Source organism: Paroedura picta, chromosome 6, assembly GCF_049243985.1.
Source record: "Paroedura picta isolate Pp20150507F chromosome 6, Ppicta_v3.0, whole genome shotgun sequence".
Classification (NCBI taxonomy): domain Eukaryota; kingdom Metazoa; phylum Chordata; class Lepidosauria; order Squamata; family Gekkonidae; genus Paroedura; species Paroedura picta.
In genome coordinates this window covers 98,151,041-98,170,813 of record NC_135374.1, presented here as the reverse complement: position 1 = coordinate 98,170,813, position 19,773 = coordinate 98,151,041, and the positions used below count along the sequence as shown (strand labels likewise).

Here is a 19,773-nt window from a genome sequence, read left to right as displayed (position 1 = left end):
AGCTGGCTGGATCCCGTCCACAGTTTGCATTTTTAAAAATCTGTTTCATTGATGTCCAAGACCTTTAGAATGTGAACTGCTGAACTGCCAGGCCTGTTGATGGTGCTATATCATTACTGCCGTTCTTGATGATGTGGCCCTGAATGCCGAACTATAAATTGAGATAATGTGTCTGTGGCATTTTAGCAATAAAGAGACTGCTTTAATTGGGGCGTCTGCACCATAAATTTGCTCCGGTCAGTAAAATTCGGCTTGGCGCCCTTCATTCTAACCTAGCAATAAAGATTTTGTAGTTCTGTTGGTGGTTGTGTATGCTAGTCACTCTGCTTGTTGCCTGCCATTAAAATACCAATATATTTATGTTACTCAAGCAACCAGTTCAAAAAACACTAGGTACACAGGCAGAAAAACTAAAACAGGAGGCGATTTAGACAGCATGGCCAACAGTTATGCTGGCAATCAATCCAATGATTCTAAACAAACTCACGTAAGTGAGGGGAAATTGTCATGTTTAGGCCACGAGCCCTGCACATGTGAGAAAGGGTATGAAACAGCTTTCAAAGAATTATAGGGTTGGCTCCAACCAGTTTTCTTGCTGGTGACAAAGGTGAGGGGGTCCCCTTGGGGACCCAGTGAAGGCTGTGCTGGAGGTTGTGGGACCTGCATGGACGAAAGCCACAGAACGGGGGAGGGGAAATATGTACTAAGGAGGGGAAATATATGAGATTCAGTGAGGTAGCAGACTAGATCTAATCCATAATCTTACACTCCCTGGAAATCCATGTTCAGGGGAAGCAATCCCACACTAACCTAAGTGCACCCAGCACTTCAGAGCACACAGAACAGAAAGCAAAAAATCAAAAGCAGGGATGACGAAATGCTTCTTCTTGCCATGGGGCATGTTTAGAAGAATCTAATTGGAGAGCAAAGCATCAAAGAAGAAAATGCAAGCCCACAGCCTTAACGTACTCACAATCTTGAAGAGATTTTTGTCCTAATATAATTGACCTTAATGGATTTAGAAGGGCTTTTCATTTAAGATGCCACCGCAAGTCTATCTTGCAATGATTCAGTACATAGGAAAACATTCTGGTTTCCATTAAATAAGCTCGATGGGCCTTTAGACACTGTTTCCTGACCTACATTTTCCATCCAATAAAATGCATCTAATTTGGATGAATATCATAGAATTATTATGAGGACTAGTCATGAAGCCCACTTTAAATGCAGGCCAGGTGGTGGTGCTCCCCTCCAGCTCTTGCAACTGGAGTTTGGAGAGAGAGGCGGGAATGTGCTCCCCCCACTGGCGGAAAAGAAGTGGTCAAGAGTGGTAGGGCCTCCATGGGAGAGGCATGCTACTTTTATTGCCCACGCAGACCTCCATGGAGGAGATGGCTGGTGTTCCCAGCCTACAGCAAGGAGTTGGTGGACAGCAGCGTGGCCTCTGCAGATGAGGCAGCTGGGCCTTGCAGCCCTAGCCGACAGCAAGGAAGTGGTAGAGAGTAGCAGGACCTCCAGGGAGGAGGGGGGCCACCTTCCCTGCTACCACCTGCTGCAAGGAGGAGAGGGAAATGGGCAGGGCCTATGTGGAGGAGGTGTCTGGCTTCCTCAATCCAGCCAGTGGTGAGAAGGTGAGCAAGATCGAGAGGGCCTCTGTGCCTTCTGCGCCCACGCTGGTGGGGAGGAGGCAAATGAGAGCAGCTGGTCCTCCATGGAGGCTAGTTTCCCTGCTCCAGCTGGTGGCAAGAAGTTGGGTAAGATCGGGACGGTCTCCACAGAGGAGGAGGAGGCTGCCTTCCATGTCCCCACCGGCAGGTAGGATATGTCCGAGAGCGGCAGGGCCTCTGCGGAGGAAGCAGTAGCTTTCCGATGCAGGACGTGGGTGAGAGCAGCGGGGCTCCATGGTGGAGGTGGTTGGCCTTCCCTGGGTCTGTGGTGGTGAGGAGATTGGCAATGACCATGGGGCTTTGTCAACAGATTGGGCCGGTTTCCCACATGTCCCTCTGAGGGGCAATCAGAGGGCCAGCATGTCGTCGGAAGTATGGTCACCATCTTATGTAGTATGATTAACAAGATGAGGGCTATGAAGGACTGGGCACATGCAAAAAGTAATCATACTTTTAAACAGAAAAGCCAGTTCCTGGCATGATGCAGAAGAGGCAGAATATTGTCATTAGTTTTTTAAAAGCTTACTTTGGCGTTCAGTGGACACACAGACAAAGCACTCCTAAAAAGCTGTTCCTCCGATCGCCACTGGTTACTGCGGATAACACAACGCCACACATTTATCAACAAAAGGCCCAGCAGAGCAGCAGCCAGCAATTTCTTGGAGAAAGGAGACACATGTCAAAGACGACCCTTTTAAATCTTTTTTGTGCATCTCCCCCCCCCCCCCCGGTTGACTACGATATAGATTTTATTAGTACCTTTCTCTTCATCAGTTTGCTCAGTAGGCTGACTCCATATGTGATCAGCATGCAGTAGCCAATACTAGGAAGATAGGTTACTCTTTCTGCAATGACGAACCCAACTCGAAAGAAAAGGTTGCTCGCAGGAAGAAACGGGATAATGAGAAATCCCAATCCCAGTGTGAGGATTCTAGACATCAGAAAATATAAATTTATAAAGATTAGTAGCAAGATCTCTAGATACTCCCATATATTATACTTCCATTTTTAAAGAGCCTTCTTGTCCCCCCACTCCCCAATGTTCCCTGTGGCAGCACAGGAGCTTCAGTGCTACGGATGATTCTGGCACCGTTTCGTAAAATCATAAAGAAGAGCTCATGCAGCAGTCGTTTCGACACCAGTTTTGCTCAAGTACCTAGGAAGGCGCGGCCTCCATGCACACAACCTTGATTTTTCAATGTTGCCAAACAATTTTAGAAGCAGCCATCATGCCACTAAAAGGTAACGTTGGAATAAGGTGACCACAGATTGTCCCACTTTTGGAGGGACATCTGGGGGCACCTTGCAAATTGTTTTTATGTTGCAAGTAAAAATATGTATACTACAATACTATTTTAATGTTCTATGCATTCTATGAAAATTTTTGTCGCTTCATATAGACCAAATTTTTAATCAAGAACCTCCCTGGTCAATGGCTTTACCAATGTTAAAATCAGGTCACCTTATGTTGGAAGGACCCTAAGCCATTAAAAAGAGGATATATAAATACCATGTCTGCATGCTTTTTATATGTTAGTCTTACTTACCACCACAGAATAAGACATAACTGACTCAACCTATAAGCTTTAATTTAGAGCATATAACTTTAATTTACAGATATAATTGACTCAAGCTTTATGTGTGTGAGAGTAAAAGGTGAAAGACCAACAAGATTTCCATTGTATAATCTTTAGAGAGTCAAAGCTCCCCTCATCAGATATCTGACTATGCAAGCTTTGACTCTTGGAAGCTTACATTCTGGAAATCTTGTTAGCCTTTAAGGGGCTACTGAACTCGAATCTTGCTCTTCTATGCTGGACTAACATGGCAAGCCACCTGGAACTGCATTTGTGGTGTCCTGAACATGCATGGTCTTCCTGCTCTTTTCTGTGGGAAGGCAAATGCTTGGAGTTGAATCCAAAGGTCGCTTACTGCTAGCACAAAACACTGTTGCCAGTAGGAAGGGGAGCAAAGGGGCAATTTTGCAATTTCCCCATCCAATAGCAGATTCCTACAGCGTATTCATGAACATCCTAATCTTGCGGAAACAATGTTCATCTTCATGGATTCTGTGCAGGCACTCATGGGATTGCAATGAAGTAGGCTGTCCACAGAGAGGAGCTGACAAGCTGTAGTAAATGATTTTACACTCCCAGGAGTGCAGCCCCTCTCTTTCATAAAAGGATGACTTCCCACCCCAAAGTCACGTGACCTGGGAGGGGCCTGCACTCCTCCCTCAGTTCTCTTTCTGCCACCGTTCAGAGAACAAAACTATGACCTGAGACAGTTTTTCATTCTGAGGTAATTTTTCTGAGAAAACTTTTTCGCCCGGAAGACTTCAATTTAGAAAGATATGGCACTTTTTAAAAGAAAAGTATTCATCTTGTGGAGCGAAGATGGCTCATGAGGTTTGTCTCCTTTGCCTCAGTGAAGGGCATAAAACTACCTCTGCCTTCAATTTACCCCTAAATCCAGTGAGGCGAGAGCAAATCATCTGAAGGCTTCTCTTTGGGAGAAACAGACTTGGGATCCTCTTCATGAAGAAAACCTACCAGATGGCCTTCTCCCCAGATCCCCGTCAGTCAGTTCCATGTCAGTGCCTGGATCTAGTACTGCCCCAGCTGAGTTGGCTGCCACGAGGACTGCCTCTAAGGCCTAAGAAGTCTTTGAAGAGATCTGAGGAGGCTCCAGGCCAGCCGCACCCGAAAGCAGGTCGCCATCAATCTCCCTCACCTCTGTGCTCCGTTACTTTGGAATCGACATCTCAGTAGTCTCACAGGGAGAAGAAACGTCATCAGGATGGGATTTCGGTGATGGATGTCGCATCTCTCCTAGGATGGGGGGCACATTGTGGCTCAACCACAGCAGCAGAGGCTTGGGCATCAAGAGAGGCTGCCTTACATATTAACGTTGGAAATTAGAGCAGTAAAACATGCCCTTGTTTCTTTTGCAGATGGTACAGAGTCCCTAAGGTTGTTGAAGGAGGTCACTGACTTGTGGATCTGGGCAAAAGCCCATGAGGTAGACATGCCAGCGATCCACATAGCAGGATCCCTAAACACTTTGGCTGATGTCCTGAGACAAAATGTACGATTCAACCATAAGTGGTCTTTAGATTCCTGCTACCTAGAGCCAATATTCGAGTTCTGGGGTTCTCCACACACAAATCTCTTTGCTACAATGGGAAATTCCCAATGCTCCCGATTTTGCTCAAGAGCAGGAGTGGATCCAATCCTTATGGGATGCCTTTTAGTTATCATGGACCGTGGATCTCTATTATGCCTTCCCTCCTTTCGGAGTTCTTCAGAGAGTTTTAGGGAAGACAGAGGTGGAACAAGCAAATTGCATTCTGATTGTTCCATACTGACAACCGAAGATGTGGCTCCCACTTCTCTTTCAGCTGGCCAGGAACAGATTCCTTCACCTCCTGTATTCTCCTGATCTCCTGTCTGTGGGGGCCCAATATTTCCCATCTCCATCTGACAGCATGGCTCTTAGGCAAACCACCACCACTTCACATAAGCCTTTGACATAACAGTCATATAGGTCAAAGTGGGCGGAGTTTATGGCCTCGGCTCAAGACCAGGGATTAGACCCTGAGTCCTGGGATATCAACCAGGTTTTAACATACTTGCCTTCACTCAAGGATAGGGGTTTGGCTAATTCCTTTATTAAGATCCACCTAGAGGCATTGTCTGCGTACCAATTCTTCTGTCCTGAGCTGCTATTTGCTGCCTCATTTGTTAAACGTTTTATGAGAGGTTTGAACAATCTGTTAACACCTGTGCCACACCCTGCACCACAATGGAGCCTGTCTTTGGTTTTAGCTGTTCAAGCAGATAAACCATTTGAACTTATGGCATTATCTGATTTTTCATTTCTTTCATATACGACAGCCTTTCTGGTTCCTATGACATCTGACAGGAGGGTGGGTGAACTGGCGGCCCTTTCCTATGAACCTTCATTTTTGCAGATTCACAAGGTCAGACTCACTCTGAGGCCTAGTGTAGGATTCCTTTCCAAAGTGGTTTCCAGGATACTCAGAGAGTATCGCTTCCCTCATCCGGGGCTGAGAGGAGGTTAGATAGGACTAGATCGTTCAGAAGAGATAGAAATCGCTTTGTCTGTTTCCGAGGCCCACACCAAGGTAGGGCAGCTTCCACACAGACCATATTGAGGTGGTGGGTAGCCTCAGCTATTAGATTAGCTTACTTGAACTGTGGCCAAGACTGCCTGGTGGCTGTCCACACTCGCTCTATGAGGGCCCAAGCTTCTTCTGCAGCCCTTGCCTCCAGCGTTCTGATGATGGACATCTGTAGTGTGGCTCCGTTTGTACGACACTATGCTATGGACGTCGATTCTGGAAAGGAAATGGCTATGGGAAATGCTGTGCTGCAGTCGATCTTCCACTGACCAGTCCATCCCCATCTCTTCGGTGAGTGATCTTGCTATATTCCCATGTGGGACTGCACAGAATCCACGAAGATGAAAACAGAGTTTAACTGCTGTTAATCAAATGGACTTCTGTGCAGGTACACATCCCTCCCCCCCTTCCCTGCTGTAGACTGTTTTTTCTTATTCATGTTTGCTACTTCACAGCACAAAGGGAACTGAGGGAGGAGTGCTAGCCCCTCCCAAGTCACATGACTTTTGGGCAAGAAGTCAGCCTTTTCTATAAGGGCAGGATTGCACTCCTGGGAGTGTAAAATTATTTACTACAGATTGTCAGCTCCTCTCCATGGCCGGCCCGTGTCATCGCACTCCCATGTGTGCCTGCACAGAAGTCCACTCGATGAACAGCTGTTACAGGTATGTGCAATGCTGTTTTTTGGGAAGTGAATGGACTGCAGCAGGAGGTTAAAAAAATACCAGTTCTTTTACTGGAGCTCTTATACTGTCTCCTTGGAGTCAACCCTTGGTGTGTACAATGGGAAATATCCCTGGACAGAAAGGGTCTCCTTCCAGCCTGAAATTCCAGATCTCAGCAAACACTCATGCAGTATATCTACAGTAATCTGTTCTAGCTCTAAATAAGCACACTGGAATATATCACCAGGCTGTTGTGGTATTTTTCTACTCCATGGCTTAGTATAGGTTAGATGCAGGCTAAGTTTTCCATTCAGGGAAGACACTTCTGTCAAAAGATTAGAACTTTCTTCCTCTCACTTCTGCTGCAGTTCTAAATGCTGCTCCAAATGTCGTTCTGGGGAACAGGGGGTTCTCTGGTGGTCTATAGAAGGGGAAAATTGGCAGAAATCCCTTCTTCCCGTCAGTTAATAGAAAATATAGTCTAAATCTAACTCCTTGGAGACTATCTCAACAACACTAAACAGGGATGAAAGATTAACTACCCTAAATGTTAATACAGGTCTATTTCTCCGCCTCTCTCCTCCCAATTCTGTGCCCCCTGAAACTGTACTCCTGCAGATCAGTGAACTCTCAGGAACGGCGTGTGTGTGTGGGGGGGGGGGGGTCAAGATGGGAGACTGAATTAACAGGGAAAGGGAAATCAGCAATGTTTGCCCTCTCCTCCTCCACAAACAAAAATGTTGCTCCTTTTGAAAATCTGTTGTTCCAGCAACAGAATAGCACCTTAGAAGGAGGAGGTGGGAACCGGTGTAGCGAAAGATGTAGTGACACGGTTAATCATGTGACCTAAGAAGACTAGAGTTCAGATGTTACCTTAAGTGTGAACTCACTAAGTGGCCTTAGAAAAGCTGTAAGTTCTCACTTTGTGTCTGCCCCACACTGTTGGGGGGGGGGACTCAGTGACCTACAGGAGCACAATCTCATTGTTTCCCTCCCCCCAGTAATATAGGGCAATCCTACTTAGAGCACTCTTGTGAGATTACTAAAATAATGCATATGAGATGTCTGAACACTTAAAAAGCACTGAGAGATCAAAAATTTTAAATAGGAAAGGACCAAATGAAATAAATGTGCATGGAGCACTTTCCCCTTCTGCAGTCTGAAAAACCTGCAAGTTTAAAACAGCAAATACAAGTAATTCTTTGATTAACGTATTATGTAATCTAGTCAACGACACCAGAAGGACATCTGTCATATATTCTCAGAAGGTTCACTTTACCACTCACAGCATTCTTACAGCAACTTTCATTTCTGAAAAATAACAGGTTTTCCCCCCTCCATTATTTTCTCTGTGTCTATCACTGGATAAAAAATAATCACTCCAGGACAAGCACTTTATTTTTTTAATCAGCAGCCAGAATCACTACATTTCCCCCCCACACAAGTTCTTTCTTAAGTTCTTTTATTATTTTTTGACAAAAGGAACATTGTTGGGGGGGGGGGGAGAGGTGAAGGAAAACAACATACATCAATTACACTTCATTCTGACCACAAATTACTTTTTACCCCCCACAGAGTTAAGGATCTCAAAATGCCAATTCAAGAAGATAAAGCAGCCACCCATACCTCCCTTTTTACAAGTTTTTGTCTCCCCCGTAGTCAGTGTAAAAAATGATGGAACCAAATTGGGAAGCGAATGAAGTCACGGTTATAAATATTTATTTGCACTGCATTTGCTAAGGTATTGATTCCAAGGATTTGTTAAAAAAAAAAAACTCCCCCAAAAAACACTCCCCAAACCCCATACCAAACAAACAGAACAGTGCCAAGCCGAAGAAAATAATGCATGCCACCCAGGGAAGAATTTGAAATTCAGCCCTCTCCCTTACCTTCTCTTCTGGCTGTCTTCGGAGCACAAGGCTTGGCCCATCAGAGCAATTAGGCAGAACCAAAGGACGGCTAGTGCAATTATTCTCCAGTCAGTGACTGATTTAATAAGGGGCACACAGCCCATTGACCAATCAAAACACAGCCACCAGGGACACAGTAGCAACCATGCATTCAAGGAATAGTAGTAATTATAGTTTATAGCCTGCCAGTCAAGAAAAACAAACATTTACTTCATATTGAACATTATTAAGTAGATGTTGGGGGGGGGAGGGGGCGGGTTGGAGAGAGACTCAAATTTCCCAACGACTTTGTCTAGTCACAGAGTTTTGTTTAAGCCTTTGCTAAAAAGGACATTTATCAAATGCCTTAACCAGGGGTAGTTAAACTGCAGCCCTCCAGATGTCCATGGACTACTATTCGCTGGCAGGGGCTCATGGGAATTGAAGCCCATGGACATCTGGAGGGCCGCAGTTTGACTACCCCTGGCCTTAACTTTAATGCTCTACAGTTGAACTGAATATGGCTTGTTATCCATGTGCGTGTGCGTGCGTAGGCACACACTAGTACTGTTGATTCCTATTATATATAAATAATTTGGATACCATCCAAATGTCTACTTGACTAAACACTGCTCAACATCAATGTGAATGATGTTTCCCAGTGATCAAAGCCTCAAATGATCTGAAAGTTCTAGATCTTCCATGAACCTTTTGTATCAATGACTGTTCTGACCTGTGCAGCCAGGAGATTTCCCCCCACCACCACCTTTTAGTCTCCAGCTTTGGCCTAGAGAAGTTGGCACACAGGACCAACCCCTTTGCTGGCTACAGAAGCCAAAGAATGGTAAACACAAACCATTCCACAACCAATAGTGGGGAAACCCAATGGATTATAGCCCAAGTATACACCAGACTGACTGTAACACATCCCCTTTCTTGACTGGACTCCCCAGCTGCCCCCACACCATTCAGAGTAATCATTCCAAGCTTCAAAGCTTGTTAATAAAAAAGTAATTATTTGAGAGTTATAAATCATAGAATCATAGAGTTGGATGGGGCCATACAGGCCATCTAGTCCAACCCCCTGCTCAACGCAGGATCAACCCTAAGCATCCTAAAGCAAATCCTAAATACTACAACTACTACGCCATCATGTTGCAACCAACTAATGATAACTCCTCAAGGGGCTTTCCAGGCAACAGATAAGCAGTGGTGATTTGCCATTGCCTTCCCCTGCATAGCTACACTGGTCTTCCTTAATCATCACCCATCTAAGTACTAACCAGGGCTGTTGACCTTTCAAGCTCTGGTGAGCTCAGGATGATCTGAACTACTCAGAGTTTGAGGCTCTCAAGTAAACCTATATTTGACATGTAAAGCTGCCTAACACCTTTCCTCTGGTCCTCCAGCTCAGTATTGTCTGTTCGAACTGACTGAAATGCTTTGCAAGCCCTTCTACCCAAGCCTGGCCTTTGGTCCTTTTGCATACAAAGCATTTGCTTCTGGTTTTGTTTAATTTACTTGATTTATATACTGCCCTCCCAGCAAGCTGGCTCAGGGTGTACATCATTTTAACTCTACAACACATTAAAAAGGTAAAACCACTCATTAAAATTAAAATTTAAAATTCAATTTAAAAACAGATTGAACGGAATATCAGCAACGAAAGTTCTGGTTATAAAGTGCTTCAGTTCTCCCGGAACTAGACTATGGTCTGAGGGCATCTTGGGACAGGGAGGGCCTGGGTGAATGGTGTTCCTTCTAAAGAGTCATGTTCTTTAACACACAAAAACTAGGAAGCCTAGAACTTACCCTCGCAAAGAGATTATCTGCAAACGAAGCTGGGTTATCCACTTCAGTAAAAGCGGGTGGCCCTGTGCCCATGATGCGCCAGCGTACATACAACATGGTGGCTCCTCCACAGAGCAGAATACTCGTCCTGAAGAGAAGTCCTTTTCGAAACACCACCAGGCTCTAGGCAGAGGAGAGGAGGTACGCCAGGCACTTACTTTTTTTTCCCTCTCAGAAAGGATGAAGAGAAAACAAAAGTAGGAGAAACATGGTATTGCTTGCTTTGAAAAGATAAATGAATGAGACAGCCTCATTTTCCGGGATGGGGAAATTAAATCCTAAAATGATATTGCAAAAAGGGCGTACGGTGACCCCCATGAGGTAACTAAAGGAAATGGAATTTCAACTGCAATTTGTCATTTTTGGCCAAGCTGTCAAGTGCTAGGATGGATCATTACTGTTTCCCTCCCCTGGCACCTTAATCTCTGTTATCCCGACTTTTGAAGTGATAGCACAGGAGTAGTGTCGGAGCAACATTTTTTGCCTGCACCCCTAATTTGCAATGCTTTTTTAAAAAGGTGCTGGAAAAATCTATCAAACGGTTAGTGTTTGGTTTCAAGGCTCTGATAAAACAGACAGCTTCTTCCTTCATTCCCCAGTCAGGCTGTCAGGATGGTCAGTCTTGGACCCACTCCCAGGAAATAAATGTTGAGTGACTTAAGTATAGGATTAACCAGATAACTTTTTGTATTTCTTTTCCATTTTTTTTTTAGCCTAAAGCTGTCTATTGATTTTCCCCACCTATCTGAACTTTCTAGGATTTATGCCTAGGTACTAAAAATGTATTTTACTCATGACATTTGAGTGTGAAAGGAGAAATTCTACCCATCTTTTGCCACACCTTGCTTTGCCTTACTACTTAGGAGGGAGCCAGGGGCAAAAGGTGGCACAGGACAGACAGAGAAGAAATGGGGAAGAGAAGGCCAGGTTCCTCTTTTTCTGTCTCTCTCTCGCACATATTTTCTGTCATGCAAGAGGGGTCAGGTCCTCCAAGAGAAAGAAATCCCAGATATGAGGTGATTAAAAATAAAAGTTTCAAAACCTAGTTCCCTTGGTAAAACGCAATGTGGGGCAGACACCCAAAGGTAAGACAGAATGAGGACGTGCTAGACCAAGAGGGCACGTATTTTAAATGGTTGTAACACCTCTCCTCCCAGTTCTCTCTTCTACTGGAGGATTCACATGCTGTTCAGGGCAGAAAAAACCAAAAACTGGTAGATGCGTTGTAATGCACTAACAAAATGTTGAGAAAAGTCACAGCTGCCATTTAAACAATAACAACACATCCTGCATCAAACCTGGTATGACCAACTGCATGGTGCTCACAAAGCATCCATTAATCCTGGAGGAGAGGTGGACAGTGGGCTGTTTGTAGCTTCGGCCCACCATACACCCACCCATCTTGTGGGGGATGCACAGACTCCCATGAGGTGGGGCCTACTGGCTTACAGTGGGGTATCCTCCTCAAGTGGGCTGGGTACCAGTGGCTCCTAGCTGCTCCCATCCATCTTAGTGCCCCACCAGGTAAGGCACCCACAGCTAATGGCCTTACTGGCTAATCAGCCCCTGTATGTAGCAGTTTGGCCCTCCCAGCATGCCATACTAGAAAGGGGTGGAATTCAACCTCATGCCAAGGACAGTTTGAAGTATGGACCTGTTATATTTTTAGGGCTACAAGGAAGTTATCTGTTGGTTGTGTACCTTCTTGTGTGGACTCCATGGTAACTAATAGAATACATCTTTGAAAGGCCTGGTGAAATTACTGTGATTTACTCACAAGTAATCAGTTTAGGAATGGTTGTAAAGGGTAAAATAGCAGAAGCCAGCTTATGATGGAAAGTTTTATTAGCATTTTGGTCAGGTGTATAAAAGACAGTAAAAGTCAGGTGTAAAAAAAAATCTGAATTAATTGTTCAGGTATTTTATCGAGCAACTTAGTTTTAACCATCTTTAAGTTTTAACATTACGAACGGCTCACCACAAAGATGTTTGCAATCTTCGCAGCACGATTTTATGTTTAGCACTTAGGGTTTTACTGCCTTTGATAGCCAGCATGCTATAAGAGATAATGGACAAGCTGTACGATTTTTATGTTGTGTAACAGCAAAGAAATCTGATAATCTGCACTTTTAAAACTGATACGCACCCAATAATAGAGACAGTCAACAAGTATAAAGCAATCACATTTCACATTTTTTTTCAGACAAGAAATTAAAATTAGTAGTTTAACCTATCCTAGACTTTTTAGAAAATTAAGTTGAACTCTTTCAGACTAAGGGATGCACCTTGCAGAAAAGTCCCACTAAAAGAATGGGGGGGGAGCCGATTTTCAGTGATTCCCTCCTTCCTCCTATAGCAAACACTGGCAGGGGATCATGGGAACTGTAGTCCATGGACATCTGGAGGACCACAGGTTGACTACCCTTGTCCTATAGAATTTCAAACATCCCCCCAACGGTTCCAGTGGGTCTCCCAGGAGTACCATTTCAAAGATAATTTGTGGGCTGCAGTGGGGGTGTGCGTGAAAGAGACTTGCTTTCATGTCAGCAGAGATTTTCCATGGAAGCCAAGCCTGAATACCCCTGTGGACCCAACGGTAGCACACCGGCTCTCAAGGCCATTCACAATATAATTAACATTCTTATGGACACAAAGAGCTTTAGTGTGGAATTCTGAGTGGCAAGAAGCGGTTCCCAAAGGACCTAAGTCCCAGAAGCAGGGCAACGAAAAGAAATAAGCAGCGACCCTAGGAAAATAAAAAGCGAAGAAGACAGAGACGCAGAGAGTGTGTGCGCTAGTGATAACAAGCATAAGAGAAAATCAATGCAGGGTCAACAGGAGAGCTATATATTCTTGATTGAATAAGGGGGTGAGAGGATGAGTGTTAGTCTTGAAGGGAGGCTGGCGTGATGGCTGAAGAAAGTAGAATACTGTGTCATGAAAGGCAGGGACCCAAGGAAACAACAGGTGATAGGAAGAAAGGAAGTCAACTAGCAAGGGAGGTGTAGAAGTTCAGGCAGCCATGCATTAGCACTACAGAAACACAAAAGCAGGCCATAGATCAAGTTTGAAAACCAGCTTGATCTATCCATTTATTTCAAAGGCAGGGTACAGAAAGTTCCAGCTTGCAGTCATTGCATTCCCCCCAGGACTCCCTTCATTTGCATGACATTTTTACAACTGAGAAGCATTAATGCAGATCTATTAGAAAGGCAGATCAGGACAGATGTAATTAGAGCCAGCTTGGTGCACTGGTTAAGAGCAGGGGCCTCTAATCTGGAGAACCAAGTTTGATTCCTCACTCCTCCACACGTAGCCAGCTGGGTGACTTTGGGCCAGTCAGTTCTCTCAGACCCACCTAACCGCACAGGGTGGCTGTTGCAGGGAGAGGAAGGGAAAGTGATTGCAAGCCCCACTGAAACGCCTTCAGGTAGTAAAAAGCAGGGTGCCAAAAACCAGCTCTCTTTAATTCTGTTATTTTGAAGCAAGGCCTTCTCAAACATTGGATTAACTAGTGGCAGGGCTCTTAAACCATGTGGTTAACTAGCTTTGGTATAAGTCACTCATAGGGCAGCCACTGAGGAAGCCAGAGGGAGGATGAGGGGCAGCCAATCATCTTGCTCCATCCAACCGCCACATCCTATCACACCTGAATCCAGCTTCCCTGAGATTCTTCTTTGGAGATTCTGGACTGACAGCTTCCATTCAAATAAGACACTCTGGGAGCCAATTTTTTGTGAAGGGACAGAAATGAAAAAGCGGTGTCCATTTTCCATTTTTAGTCTACCAGCCAAAGTGTTTGTTGGGTTGAAGCATGCTGGGCTTAGGGCAGAAATATGTTTTGGGGGAAATGCACTTCAGCCTCAAAGACTGTCACTTGTCTTCCATGCTGCCGGAAAGACGTCCAAGAGTGTTACAATGCTACCGGACCTGCGCAAACTTTCTGCATTCCACAGGGCCTGCAAGACGGAGCTCTTCCACCAGGTTTATGGATGCTGGGGTCTGAGCGGAAGATCTGATTTGGGCCCCTCCTGGCACTAAACAGCGGTATGCCAGTGGCATCCATGACAAGGGTTATGGCTCTCCTCTCATCATTTCCCCTATTAGTTCGATGCCGTTACGGGGAAGATGGGTAGTAATCTATACCGCCATTTCTTCTTTTTATTTATTTGTATGTTGTAATTTTTATGTCTTGTCCGATATTTTAATGGGGTTTTATTGGGGGGGGGTGTTAATTTTTGGTTCCGGGATTGGCGGAAAACAAAAATCCCAAACAAACAAACAAACAAATAAATAAAAATAACATTTAGACATTAACCATTAGGAGAGCACAAATTAATGGGGCATTCTTTTTGAACCAGAAGTTAAACAACATTACCTCCAGTGACTTATCTTTCCGTAGAATCTTCAGTACAACTTCCAAAATATTGAGCTTATTAATCACCAAGGCATCAAACAGAGCATTTAAGCCCTACAAAGACAGGATTAAACAGAGACAACAATAGCAGGTAAGTATATATTTTAATACTGACTATTGGCTCAGTATGAATTAGGCAGAAATATTGCAATCAAAGAGGAGTTATGGCTCAGTGGTAGACTTATGTGCTCAGCCTGCAGAAAGACCCAAGTTCAATTCCTGGCACTACCAGTTCAAAAGGTCTTAGCCAGGGGTGGGCAAACAGGGGTGGGCAAACTATGGCCAGCATTTACTGGCAGGGGCCCATGGGAATTGTAGTCCATGGACATCTGGAGGGCCACAGTTTGCCCACCCCTGGTCTAGGCAGTAGGTGATGTTAAAGACTTCTGCCTAAGACCTAGAGAGTTCCTGCCAGTCTGAGTAGCCAGTACTATCCTTGGCAGACCAATGGTCTGATTCAATAGATTTCATGTATTCACAGGAGCTACTTCCATGTAGCCCATAGGTAGCCATAGACTCCATAGATCTGTCTATCCAGTGGGACCTGCCCTTTAAGCTTTTCAAAAGGCCTGTAAATTCAACCTGCTTACCAGAGCACCCATCAGACATTTTTGGTGTGTGTTCCAGGGGTGAGAAGAGTTATTCGCTAGATTCCAGAGTAACATATGGGTGTAGTTTGCTGAAACCAGGCTGGACTACATAAGTCATTAAATTTCCAAAGGAAGAATACAAGAAAAACAGTAACAGCTTCTACAAGCCTTGGCCTAATTTATGATGAAGTGTCATTCAAACAGCCTTTGCAGATTTGCTGACAGATTGCACGGTTATAATCTTTCAGGCATTCCTCAGCAAAGCTGCTGACAGGCCACACAATGAAATGAGTATTAGCACTCCTTTTGAAGCCGGATTCTTTAACTGATGCAAATTATTATTTTTTTTAAAAGGGGTCTTCAAAATACCTGGAAGCTTGCTAGGAATTCTGTGCTTAATTTAGGAAAGTTTATCACCATTTCTGTAGAGCAATGGTCCCCAACTCCCAGTTCAGGGACTGGTACCCGTCCGTGGATCAGTTGGTACCGGGCCGCAGCACTTCCTCGTCCTCCTCCCCGACTGCTGCCTCAGGGGCTGCCCTGCTACTCTGCCGTTGGCTCATCTTTGGTGGTCTCCGGCAGCCGCCATGGCTGGGGCTCCCCCTCGGCGTGGCACTGCGCAACTGCTGCTGGCAACGCCCCCCAGCGGTCAGCGGGAAAGCAGGGGCGCTGGCGGGAAAGCAGGTAGAGCAGGGGCTCAGGTGGCTACGGCGACGTCCCTCGGCAAAAGACTACCCCCCCTCCCAGGCCTCAGTAAAATTGTCAAGCGTTGACCGGTCCCCAGTGATAAAAAGGCTGGAGATCACTGCTGTAGAGAAACCTGAACAAGCTACAAGGAAAGCTACAGAAAATTTATGTGTGAGTTCAAGAGATCGCCCTTGTTAATTCTGCACAAAGTTAGGAAATCTGGAATTGTCACACATGAATTGTTACCAGTATTGTGATGCCTTGTTCTTTGCACAGCATAGCCACAGCCCCTAGGAGAACACTCAGGAAGATCCATGCTACAGAAAAAGGGGTTCCTTCTTTACCTACCAGTGCAAGAAAAAAGGACACAGAAAATTATCCAACAGTACATGAAGGTATACACAGAAAGAACTCAAGTTTGAGATGGAACGATTGGGAACAAATAACAAATCTCAATGGGAGGGTATTCTTTTTGCTAATCGCTGTTGAAATGTTTATGGTGTGGCATGTTGCTGGCTTGAAATTTGCAATTAAGAGAGATTTGTGTCAGCATTTTCATTCTGTTAGGTAAGTGACTGTCTAATATTGATCCACAACCAGTTCTGTTAGTAAATTAGCGTTCTACAGTGCTTAGGAGTCCAGAGCAAGTTAAGTAATTACAATATTTCACACACTGCTTTCGTGATCTATTGGAGCATTCAAGAAGAGCTTTATAAACTAAAAGGATGCACGTAAAACAGGGTATTTACCAGTGATAGTTGGCGATTCTCTAAAGCCTTTTCATTATCTTATTTATTTATTATGCTCTTTCCCCTTCACCCTTAACAGCCCAAATTCCAGCCATCCCCTCCCCAAATGCTACTAATTTCACCTTTTCAAGTGCCAAAAACAACCTTCTACAGCTGTGCACTCCTCACGGCACTGTGTTCTTTGTGGTATTCTAAATGGTCCAAGTTCAGCTCTAAAATGGATGCCATGTCTAGTCTAAAAAAGGTAAAGGTATCCCCTGTGCAAGCACCGAGTCATGTCTGACCCTTGGAATGACGCCCTCCAGCGTTTTCATGACAGACTCAATACGGGGTGGTTTGCCAGTGCCTTCCCCAGTCATGACAGTTTACCCCCCAGCAAGCTGGGTACTCATTTCACCGACCTCGGAAGGATGGAAGGCTGAGTCAACCTTGAGCCGGCTGCTGGGATCGAACTCTCAACCTCATGGGCAGACAGCTTCAGACAGCATATCGTTCGTTGCCTTACCACTCTGCGCCACAAGAGGCTCTTATGTCTAGTCTAGCCCTTAGTAAACTAAGAGCCATGTGACAGAGATGAGTAGTAGCAGAAAAAACAAAAATAAGAAAAGATGTAGTCCTGCCTTGACTGCCCTATATTCCTTAGCTCAGACTTTCTCAACCAGGGGTTCGTGATACCCTGGGGGTTTCTTAATAACTCTAGAAGGGTTTCCTCAATGGGTGGGAGTTAATTAATTTTTAATATATTTTTTTAAATTTGTTAAATTTTTAAATGGGCGATATGACCATATATTGCCATGTCAACACACCCAACCCTCCCAAAATGGCCAGTGATTTGCCAGGAGAGGGTGGGAAGGAGAGGGGCCCTGTGAGGGGGTATACACAGCTCTGCTTCCCAACCACATTCTGCACAATTGCGCCACTTCTGGGGTTTCTCAAAGCCTGTTTAAGGGGTTTCTCAATGGTACAAAAGTTGAGAAAGGCTGAAGTAGATGAACCTGAACTCATCTTTTCAAAAATGTTGCTTATTTTAGATTGTATTATTATTGTTCTAGCTTGCGCTTGCATGCACAATAAATCAGATCCTCCTTTTTGTGTATAGATTTTTTCAGTGCTGTAATCCCCTTGATATCTGCAATCTACCTCAGGAGCATTTGCCAGCAGATCCAGGAAAAGTCATAACAATGATGGCTTCCAAATCAAGATGACGTGTGTGTGTGTGTGTGTGTGTTGAGGAATCTGAAATAGGGGTGCTGATCCCTATAGCAGATTTAGCCCAATCTAAAACAGAAGCACTTTAATGGAAGAAAACCACAAGAACTATCTGAAGGTATCTGAAGAAGTGTAGCGACTCACAAAAACTCATACCCTGCCCTGCCACCATTTTTTTTAAAGTCTTTAAGATGCTATTGGAATCTTGCTCTTTTCTACTACCACAAAATTTAACAGCATTTCTTCTTCTTAGGAAGATTGAAAGTGGGTGGACAGAAGAGATTGTGTAGGTGCTTGGCTTTTGCAGTCATTTCCTGCATTCTGCAGAGGGTTGGACTAGATGACCCTGGATAACCCTTCCAAATCTAAGATGCTATAACTCTTTGGAATTAAGAGTCTTCCAGCAATTCTTCCTCTTTATTCTGAAGTGCATCATAAATCCATGAAAAAGTGGGACACTGAAAAAGCTTGCTTTCCTTATGCGCTCAAGATTTAATAAGACAGACTTCCCATAATAAAAAAAGCAACAACTTCTGAGCACAAACATTCAGTTTCCCCCCCCTCCCCGACAAGGTATCATGTGAAGTTATAAAAACTGAATACACATTCTAGCAATATCAAATAATCAATTTAGCTTTTGAGTCCCAATCAATTGACTCTGATAACGTAAAGCAACAAATGCATGCCAATTACTAAAACAAAAATACAAAAAACCCCACACACAGGCCAAGTGTGTTAATCAGTTTAACGAAGTACACTCTTTGTGACTACGGCGCGTTTCCCGCCACGGTTACTTGACAGAGAATGGAATGTGCTTCTGGTTGGCACCTGAATCTAGTTTAAAGTGGTACACCATATTGTGGGAAGACACACTGCCACCCCCACCAGATGGTCACAAGTTTAGTGCATGCCAAAGACTTTTAGCAAGCATTTTATTCTCGTTCCAAAAGCTAAATGCCCACAAGTGTTTTCTGTCATTTTACATAAGAGAATTTAGTTCACAGAAGTAGATTAAACTCCACATTGTGAGGTCATCCAGTGAAGCTGTTTTGGGACGGAGATCTATTAGAACTGCCGCCTCGGTTAAACATCCAGATGCGAATCTTTCTGACTAGGTCAATTCCATGTAACCTGGTTTACTATATCAATTAATAATTAAGTTGACTGTGACTTGGGAGCAGTGTCTGCAGTACAGTCAGGTTTAATACATATGTTGGATTTGTCTCCTGATTAAAGACATCTGAACCAATTTATGTACGAACTTTTGTCAATAGAGTGATTCAAGGAATCTTTATAAATCTGTACGAGACTAAAATAATATTTCTGGAGGAAAGCCCTTAAAAAGGACATCTTAACCAGCCTGTAGTTGCTTTTGCAGCAAAGCCTGCTTCCCAAAACTTGTAGCTGGCTTCTTCCCTGACCCTCATGCTTTGTACTCAACCCTCATTTTGCCCCCCCCTCCCCAACTTCTTAGTTGGTTTCAAGTTTGGATTTCTGTGTCCCAGATTAGCTTCCTATCTCTTCTTCCCTGGACCACACTAACACCATTTCCAGTTAAGGAGGGACCATGGCCCTGTGGCAGTGTATCTGCTTGGCATGCAGAAGATCCCAGGTTCAATCCCCAGTATCTCCAATTAAAGAATCTGGTAATAGGTGATGTGAAAGACCTCCACCCTAGATCCTGGAGAGCTACTGCCAGTCTGAGTAGATAACATTGGACTCTATGGACCAATGATTTGATTCAGTATAAACTGATGGACCAATGACCTGATTCAGCTTCAGGTGTCATCTGTATAGGGCCAAGTGTGGGTTCAAGGTACATATGTTTCTTTTCATCCTTTATTTCCCCTTGGAGTCTCCATTCACTCCAATCAGGCAACATCCAATGGAGCACTGTATTACAAT

The 19,773-nt window shown here is 44.4% G+C and overlaps 1 protein-coding gene across 5 annotated transcripts in view; it reads right to left on the bottom strand.

The window, feature by feature from the left end:
- TMTC4 (transmembrane O-mannosyltransferase targeting cadherins 4) overlaps positions 1–19,773 on the bottom strand; it is a 76,857-nt gene that overhangs the window by 15,986 nt on the left and 41,098 nt on the right. For all 5 annotated transcript variants that reach the window (XM_077343805.1, XM_077343804.1, XM_077343807.1 and 2 more), the window contains exons 6-11: positions 16,157–16,254; positions 14,595–14,687; positions 10,178–10,339; positions 8,366–8,568; positions 2,427–2,598; positions 2,194–2,325 (exon numbers count right to left, since the gene is read on the bottom strand). In XM_077343805.1, the coding sequence (XP_077199920.1) occupies positions 2,194–2,325; positions 2,427–2,598; positions 8,366–8,568; positions 10,178–10,339; positions 14,595–14,687; positions 16,157–16,254 (860 nt within the window). The remainder of the gene's footprint in view (positions 1–2,193; positions 2,326–2,426; positions 2,599–8,365; positions 8,569–10,177; positions 10,340–14,594; positions 14,688–16,156; positions 16,255–19,773) is intronic.